At 45.2% G+C, this 9,501-nt stretch overlaps 1 protein-coding gene across 1 annotated transcript in view; it reads left to right on the plus strand.

The window, feature by feature from the left end:
• Window positions 1-9,501, plus strand: part of SBF2 (SET binding factor 2) — a 353,360-nt gene that overhangs the window by 341,034 nt on the left and 2,825 nt on the right. Inside the window, exons 37-40 of the mRNA XM_045291145.1 lie at window positions 5,339-5,572; window positions 6,223-6,327; window positions 7,336-7,529; window positions 8,135-8,222. Coding sequence (XP_045147080.1) covers window positions 5,339-5,572; window positions 6,223-6,327; window positions 7,336-7,529; window positions 8,135-8,222 — 621 coding nt within the window. The remainder of the gene's footprint in view (window positions 1-5,338; window positions 5,573-6,222; window positions 6,328-7,335; window positions 7,530-8,134; window positions 8,223-9,501) is intronic.

The following is a 9,501-nucleotide window of genomic DNA, read 5'->3' on the forward strand; positions in this document are numbered from 1 at the left end:
TTATATAGTGCCTTTGGCAGAACTGACATCTTGACTATATTGAGTCGTCCAATCCACAAGCATGGGATATACTTCCATTTGTTGAGGTCTCTCTCTTGGTTTCTTGTAATAGTGTTCTGTAGTTTTCCCCATATAGCTCTTTTGTTCTTTTAGTCAGGTATATCCCTAGATATTTCTATTTGAATTTGGCTATTGTGAAGGGCACCACCTTTTTTATCTCCTCTTCTGTGGTCTTATCTAAGGTGTATAACAGTCCGATGGACTTCTGTTTGTTGATCTTGTATCCTGACACTCTGTCAAACTCCTCTATTGCTTCCAGTACTCCCCTTGTAGAACTTTTGGGATTTTCCATATATAAAATCATATCATCTGCAAATAATGATAGTTTCTCCTCTTCCTTCCCCAGACGAATACCTTTGATGTCTCTTCTTTGACTTATGCTGTTGGCTAAAACCTCCAACACGATATTAAATAAGAGTGGGGACAAGGAGCATCCTTCTCTGATCCCCTTTTTCACTGGGATTGTGTTAGTCCTTTCTCCACTGACTACCACGTTGGCTGTTGGTTTTTCATATATAGCTTGTATTGTCTTGAGGAATTTTCCTTCCATTCCTATCTTCTCAAGTGTCTTAAACAGGAATTGGTGTTGGTTGTTGTTGAATGCTTTTTCTGCATCTATTGATATTATCATGTGGTTCTTATAGTTTTTCATGTCAATGTGATGAATAATACTAATGGTCTTTCATATGTTGAACATCCCTGCATCCCTGGTATGAATCCCACTTGGTCATGGTGAATTATTTGTTTTATATACTTTTGTATTCTGTTGGCTAGTATTTTGTTAAGGATTTTTGCATCGATGTTCATTAGGGATATTGGTCTGTAGTTCTCGATTCTTGTGGGATACTTACCCGGTTTTGGTATCAGAATTATACTAGCTTCATAGAAGAAGTTCGGGAGTTTACCATCTTTTTTTATGCTCTGGAAGAGTTTGTGTAGGATTGATGTTAGTTCTTCCCTAAATGCTTGGTAGAATTCTCCAGTGAAGCCATCTGGTCCAGGGGATTTTTTTGTTGGTAATCCCTTGATAACCTTGTCTATTTCTGCTATTGCTATGGGTCTGTTGAGATTCTTGATGCCCACCGAGGATAGTCTAGGGAGGGATAGTTTTTCCAAGAATTTGTCCATGTCTTCCAAATTGTTGAATTCATTGGAGTACAATCCTTCGTAGTACTGTGTAACTATCCTTTTGATTTCATTAGGGTCTGTTGTAATGTCCACTCTTTCATCCCTTATTCTTGCTATTGAAATTTGTTCCCTCCTTTCTTTGGTTAGGTTTGTCAGCGGTCTATCGATTCTGTTTATCCTTTCAAAGAACCAACTTTTAGCAGCATTAATTTTTCCCATTGTTTTCTTATTCTCCCTCTCCTGAATCTCAGCCCTGATTTTAACTATTTATTTTCTTTTGCTATTAGGATTGTCCTGCTGACTCTGCTCTAGTTGTTGTAAATTTTGTGCCAGCATATCAATCATGAGTCTCTCTTCCTTTCTCAGGTGTGCATGTATTGCAAACTTCCTAATGACTGCCTTTGCTGTGTCCCATAAGTTTTGGTTCGTCGTGTGTTCATTCTCATTGGTTTCTAGAAATTTTCTAATTTCATCTCTGATCTGCGCCAGTACGCACTCCTTTTGCAGTAGACAGTTATTCATCCTCCAATTGCTTGCTCTTGTTTTCTTTGTCTTCCTTTTGTTGATTTCCAGTCTTATGACACAGTGGTCAGAAGAGAGATCTGTATGATATCAATGTGCTTACATTTATGTAGATTCGCCTTATGCCTCAGCATGTGGTCTGTCTTCAAATATGTGCCATGTGGGCTTGAGAAGAATGTGAAGTTTTTTGTATTTGGATGAAAAACTCTGTAAATATCTATCAGGTCAATTGTCTAATTGTGGTATTTAGATCTCTAGCCTCTTTGTTGAGTTTCTTTCCCTGTGATCTATCTTTCTCAGAGAGTGGTGTGTTGAAGTCACCCACTATAATTGTTAAGGCTGTGATTTCTTTTTTAATCTTTTGGAGTGTTTGGTTAATGTAGTCAGCGGGTCTCTCATTTGGGGGAATATATGTTTACAATGCTTAGTGGGTTTTTGTCTACCATTCCCTTTAGCATTATATAGTGTCCCTCCTTATCTCTTTTTATGGTTTGCACTTTGAGGTCAATTTTTTTTCCGAGATTAGGATTGAAACCCCTGCTTTTTTTGAATTGCTGTTTGCTTGGTATTACTTTCTTCAGCCTATTTTTGTCTGTAGGCTTGAGATGTGTCTCCTGGAGGCAGCAGATTGATGGGTTGTGTTTTTAAACTAGTCTGTCTTTTAATGCCTGCGTTCAGGCCATTGATATTCAGGGTTATTATCTTCATCTGTGGACTCTGATGTCATCTTACACCTTTTGTGTTGGGTGTTTTCCTACTTATTAGTGTGTTGTGCATGTGAGTGTGCGTGTATCATTCTTGACTTCTTTCCATCCTTAAGCTAATGCTATCTTGGGGTCTGTTTTTTTCTTTGTTGCCCTCTGGGTGAGGTTGTTCTATGTGGTTGTCTCTTATTTATGCTTGGTGAGTGTTGTTCTGCCCATACTGAGTGGGCGAGGATCTTTTGTAGGGCTAGGTTTCTTCTAATGTATTCTTGGAGTTTTTCCTTGTCTGGGAAGACTCTTACTTCTCCATCTATCTTGATCAATAATTTGGCTGGGTATTCTTGGGTTTGCATTGTTTTCCTTCAATTTTTGGAATGTTACTCCACTCTCTACTCTTCTTCATAGTTTCTGCTGATAGGTCTGAGCATATTCTTATTTGGGAACCTTTATATGTGATTGCTTGCTTTTCCCTAGCTGCTCTCATGATTTTCTCCTTGTCCTCAAAGTTGGATAGTTTAACTATTATGTGCCTTGGTGACTTCTTGGGATTCAGTCTAGCTGGTGTTTTCAGCCTCCTGAATGGTTGCCTGGTTTTCATTCATTAAGCTGGGGAAGTTTTCTTCCAAGAATTCTCACTATTGTTGCAGATGACTTCTTTTTTGTGTCTTCCTCCGGTAAGCCAATAATTTTAATGTTGTTCTACTTCATTGCATCAGTCATAGCTCTTAGGTTTTCTCTGATAATCTTATTAGATTTTTGTTTGTGTTTGTTAAAGTCTGCTTGGCTGTCCTCCAAGTCACTAATGCGGTTCTCTGATTCCTCCAGTCAATTGTTGATGTCTGTGTTTCTGCTACTAGTTTTTGTTATCTCCTCCTGAAGCTCCTGTATTTCCCTTTGGTGTATGCCCTTTATCTCCTCTATCATTTCATCCTTTTTCTGTATGGTTTTCCTCATATCCTGTATGACTCCAAGCAGCATTCTGAAAATTTCTTTCTGTGGCAGCTCAATGTCTGCTTCTTCTATGGATGTTATGTTCGGGACATCTTCTGCCATTGCCTTTTGTTTCTCTTAAAAACATTTTTAATGTTGTTTCTTATTTAAATTATATTATTTAACTCTGAACTTATTTACTTTGAAATTTCTGTGTAATGTTTTATATAAAAAGGCAAGGTTAGGGTAAAACTTAGTAGTCGAGAACAGATTAATCGTTCAGTTATTTCTTATGGGAAAATTTGATTCAGAAATCGACTGCATCTCATCTCCACGCTCCTTCTAAAACAGATTACTGTGGAGGTCGGGGGTTCTGCTGTATCAGGGAGAGTGTGTTAGATTAGGTATTAGGGGAGTGATCACAAAGTGGAGGAGGAAATGTTAGGAGAAGAAGAGAGAAAGGAGCAGTAGATTAAAAAAAAAAAATCAGGTAGTGTTATTTGGTCGGTTAAAGGAAGGGAGACTTGGGCCCCCAAAATGCCTGATTTGCAATGATGGAGGAATGGGCACTTTGGTAGAAAAAAGTTTTTTTAATGTAATAGTGTCAGCTTTGAGTTTTATGAGGATGAGAAGGAAAGAAAAGGTTTGATGAGAAAAATGAATCTAAAAGGTTATAGTTTTATGAAGTAAAACTTTAGATATTTAAAGAAAGGAAAATTAAAGGGGCAAGAGGTGAACATTTTAAGGATAATAAAAAAAACTAGTAAGAGGCAGGAGAGCTGTTAATGTATGTTTGGACTCTAAACTTTGCTCATGATCTTGTAAACCTGCTTCTCCTTGTTTTGTTATGCTAATACTTTTTTAAAACTTCTCTGGAATTCATTAACAAAGAAAGCCCTAGCATGGCCATGTTTTTTAAGGTCCTGGACTTTTTTGGGTGTCTTGGGATGGGGAGGGTTGTGCTGAGCTGTACTTCAGGGATGTGGGACTAGATTTGCCTGGTGAGGCTGGAGCTCCTGGTCATGTGTTCTCACACCTGTTCTCGGCTGCCACCCACCCACCCCACTGCCGACCTCCCCTTTGCAGCTTGGTAGGTTGTGATGGCCCACTCTTGGGCAGCCAGGACTCTGGGTTATTCAGCAGGGATTTTCTAGCCTGAGCAGAGCGCCAAACTATATTTGTATCCACCCCAGGCCGGTCCCTTAGAGTGACGTTCCTGCAGCTCCACAGCTCTCTCACTCACTCACTCACAGATCCACACACCTGGGACTCTGCACTCCACTGGCCTCAGGGAGATGCCACAGGGAGATGCTAATCGGCAGATGTTGCTGCTCTCTAGTGTTTGCTTATCTTTAAGCCGAGAATCCTGTGGTCTGGGATTGTAGGATATCCCGCTCAGTGGCTCCTTTACACTGTTCTCCAGAGCCCCCCTGCCCTGTATGCTACTCAGTAGCCATCTTGCCCACAAAGGAGACATAAATGTAACTTTTTTCTAAATTAAAAGATCATTTTGTTGGGGACTCTCCCAGCTCTTGCAACAATCCATACATCAATTGTATGAAGCACATTTGTACATGTTGCCATCATTTTCTAAACATTTACTTTCTACTGAGCCCTTGGTATCAGCCCCTCCCCCCCTTGTGGCCCCTTGATAAATTATAAATTCTTTTTTAAATTTTTCATATCTTATACCAACTGCTGTCTCCTTTCTCTCATGGTTTCTGTTGTCCGTTCCCCAGGAGGGAAGGTGTGGTTATGTGTCCATCACTGAGAACTGTTCTGGTATCACTGTTCCCATTCGGGTTCCTGGAGCCCATGTGTTGGGAGCTCTTATCTGTGTGCATACCGTGGTCACAACCCTTAGAGGAGCAAAAGCCTCATCCGTGACCAGCGAGTGACTGGTGGGCAGGAGCCCCACTCCCACATGCTCCCCGCCAGGGTTCCTTTGCTACGTCACGTACATGAAATTATATTTGAGAATTTTCTGTAAACAGGCCCTGAAGCCCAATGTAAATATCTCCAGCCTTAAGAAGTGGGATTACTACATCGAGGAGACCCTGTCCATGGGCCCTTCCTACGACTGGATGATGCTGACCCCTAAGCACTTCCCTTCTGAGGACGCTGAGCCCAGCAGAGGAGCTGGTCCCCAGAGCCGGAGAAGAACAGTGTGGCCCTGCTACGATGATGTCAGCAGTGCACAGCCTGACGCGCTCACCAACCTGTTCAGCGTAAGTCAACCCTCCAGGGCTCTGGCATCGCTCCATGTGTCTTGTCAGAAGAAATGTCTCGCAGGGAGTGAGCATGTGTCCTGTTTCCAGTGAGCTATTTATCTCCATGTGCCTCCAACTGAGGTCATCAAGCTGTGACCTGGTTAACAGGCCAAGCTCCACCCCTTCATTCTTAAATCTCAAATTGACACCAGATTAAGTAACTACCACACATCCCCTCAGATTGCCAGCTTCCCCGTAAGAAGGAATGTCCACTTCCTTGGTCATTGTTTGGCTCCTTCTTTGCACACCTGGCTTGAGCCACCAGAGCTGAAGGGCTCCTCTGTCAAAGAGACTTCTCATCCACCTCAGTTAGGAGTTGAACATGGGCCCCAGCCCTTCTTTCACGGGCCCTCCGTTTTCCTGAGGCTGAGCACATCTTTCATGGGGGTCGTTCCGTAAGAAAGGGCCCATGGCTCTGCTCTAGAGAAGCACGGTTGAGCCGCAGTGCCTCACCCCAGCTGGAGTCCCCACACGGTGGTGCCTGGAGGTTGCCGAGGCCTCATCACTGCTCCTTGGGCTGCTCTCAGCCTGGTGCAGAGGAGCTGTAGCTCCGGGTCACGACCTGATTTCCAGGATCCGTCAGAAAACTCCTTTCCTCTGCTCTGCAGGAAATTGAACGATTGGAATATAAATTGAACCAAACCCCTGAGAAGTGGCAGCAGCTGTGGGAAAGGGTGAAAGTGGACCTGAAAGAAGAGCCCAGAGCAGACCGTGTGAGTTGCCAACGCCCGGGAAGAGCTGCTTCTGAGCCGCTGGAGGGGATGAGCCAGCCCCTTCCACAGATGACAAGACCCGGGTGCTGATGCCCTGACGGTAGCTTGGGAGGGGAAAGGTCTTGCCCTGGAGGAAAGGATGGGGGGCAGAACAGTACGTTCCAAATGACTAAGTATTTCCCAAGTGTCTCACTACCACAGTGACATAATACTTATGTCTCAGGGTCCCATATTCAGGGAAATTACTGGGTTCTCTTCTGTATCTGCAGCTTCAGCAGATCTTCCACCACGTGAGGGAGCAGAGGGAAACAAAACCACATTAGCTGCAGGGAAAAATAACCAAGGAGGTTGGGATATTTTAAAAGAACAAAGGTGCTTTCTGCGCCTCGCACCCCGTTTTCTGTTTCTGGCTTCAGAAACATTTCCCATGCCTGCACGGTGTGTGTGAGACTGTTCTCAGAACATGCCCACAATAGCCTCCTGTCTGCGTGGGAGCCGTTCTTGCCAGCTGGCGAGAGGCAGGTACGTCTAGAGCGGCCGCAGGCCTTCGGGAGCCATGCTGCAGTGCGGCTTTTTTTTTTTTGCTCTCAGGAAAATAAAACAGCTTATTACATTTTCCTGATCATAGAAGAACATGGAAATTGCTCACAATTGCTGACGCCTATGGTGTCAACCTTGTTTACTCCATCCACAATTTTACACGAAAGGGATTTAGTGTGCATTGACACATGGTACTCCTCTCATCCCTCCTGTCACTGTGCGCACACCTGCATATTTTGGGGTGTCTAGCAGAAGTCCACTGTCTGGAATCCCATAATCCTTTTACCAACCCCCTAATGGACATTCAGAATTCCCATTTGGGGGAAATTGTTTTTAATACTAAACTCCAGCACAGACACCTTTGTATAGACATCTTTGCTCCCTGGAGAGAAGTTTCAAGCAATGAAATTACAGGTGTCTGTTCCTTAGAAGTCTTGAGGAAGCTTTTCCAGCTCTTCCTTTTTCCAGGCCCAGAGACGCACTGCCGGCTCCCCAGGAATTGTGTCTACCAACCTCCCCTCCTATCAGAAGCGGGCTTTGCTGCACCTCCCAGACAGCAGCGGGGCAGAGGAGCAGAACACCAGCATCCCGCCGTCCAATGGGGTGGACCGGAGAGCGGCCACACTGTACAGCCAGTACACCTCCAAGCATGATGAAAACAGGTGACAGGGGCCCGCCCGAGGCGGTGAGCCCACGCTTACAGTGGGGTTTGCTGTCGGTTCTAACTTGTTGCCCCCCTTGGTTTTTATTTTGGGGTGACATTCATTCCCTTGTTTTCACGGCTCTCAATGGCTCTGAAGAGGAGAGGAGAAAAAAATCAAAATTAAACTAAAACTAATGCCCCGAGGCCGGAGCTGCTTGCCCTGACTGTCATTCTCTTGTCTGCAGAGCTCTTGAGGAAGTGTGCATTAGCACTTTTTAATTCTTCCCCTTGTAGTCGCAGACAGCAGAAATCTAGCGCATGCTCTCCGACACTAAAGAAACTTAGTTCCGTAAACTGGGGTGGCAGCAGCATGCTATGCTCTGGCTTCTCCTGACTCCATTTCCCCCCAATCAGCCACAAAAGATGGCTGCTGGTCCCTCCAGACCTCGAAAGTTTGGTCATCTCAGCAGAGAGGTCATCTTTTCCCAAAAGTCCAACAGAGCAAGCCCAGAGAGTGCTGGTGGGCTTTGCTTGTGTTGCTGGGAGGAAAAAAGGGCAAACAAAAGCAGCTCTTTCAAGAGAAGAATGAAGTGGACTGTCCTGTCCTCCTTTGACTTGTTCCAGGTCCTTTGAGGGGACTCTCTACAAAAGAGGAGCTTTGCTGAAAGGCTGGAAGCCCAGATGGTTCGTTTTGGACGTAACAAAGCATCAGGTAATACTGTGAGGACCAAAGGATGCCTTCCCCAGAGGCTCCTCTCGAACCTCCTGGATCCCGACTGACCCTCAGCAGACAGCCCGCGTCTCACGCACAGAGGGTTGTCCTAAGGCTTGTGGCAGGTACCCTGGAAGTAGCCTTCTGAGAAAAGTCCCAAAGTGGCTCCACCTTGCTCCTGTGGGCAGAGGCAGTGCCTTTGGGCCCGGCTTTTCAGAGCCAACCCAATAAAACAAACGTGCTGCTGTATAGCAACCCTATAGGACTACGTAGAACGGCCCAGTGGGCTTCTAAGGCTGGCAGTCTGTATGGGAGCAGAAAGCCTCGTCTTTCTCCTGCTGCTTGGCCAGTGGGTTTCAACTGCCGACCTTGAGGCTAGCCCAGTGCATAACCACTGTGCCCCCTGGCTCCTTTCAGAAACACAGAACGCTTCCTCCTGCTCCCGCGCTCCCAGTGCAGGTCAAGGAGTGGACCAGGCAGGTTCTCTCTGCCCTCGCAGCAGGAAGGACCCAGTCAGAGATGAGAGCTCTCACATATGAACACAGGCTGTGGACACCTCCTCTGTCCCACGTGGTGCCAGTCACTGAAGGTGCATTACCCTCAGGAACAGTGACAGTGGGGCATGCCGATGGGCTCAGGCCACTCCGAACTTGGGATTCACAGTGGACAGGCATTAGACTGGGCTTCACATACCGTGTCAGGTTCTTAAGGTTCTGAGGGTCCTGAAATGTATCCTACAAAATGTATCCTACAGAAACACTCCCATAGGTGTGCAGGATACATTTCAGGATTTGTACATGTGAACATTTTACATTTCAGTTGATAATGCCAAATTGTTCTCCAAAGTGCAATCAAATTATATTCCAATTCATATTAGAGTATTGGGCTCCCAACTGATAGGTGGTTTAGTCAGCAGTTCAAAACCACCAGCCACCCCAAGGAAGAAAGACCAGGCTTTCTACTCCCATATTGAGTACAGTCTTGGAAACCCACGGGAGCAGTTTTACTCTGTCCTAGAGGGTCGCTGTAAGTCCATCAGCTTGACGGCAGGGAGTTTGGCGCCTTAACCTCTAATCAACTAGGTCTTATCAGCCCTCTTTAATCTGTGTCAGTCTGGGGAGATGTGGACTCATTTGATTCATTTTGACTAATACAGCGTGGGAGAGAGCCCACCAGTGGGAGCTCAGGGTTCCCAATGCAGCGCCTTCCTAACAAGCCCTGCCAACCACAAAGGACGGCAGTTCACACCCACCTTGCTGCTCCTTGGAGAGCGAGTTAA

This window comes from Echinops telfairi, unplaced genomic scaffold (genome assembly GCF_000313985.2).
Source record: "Echinops telfairi isolate 266 unplaced genomic scaffold, ASM31398v2 ScPeMD7_60;HRSCAF=208, whole genome shotgun sequence".
In the NCBI taxonomy this organism is placed as follows: Eukaryota; Metazoa; Chordata; class Mammalia; order Afrosoricida; family Tenrecidae; genus Echinops; species Echinops telfairi.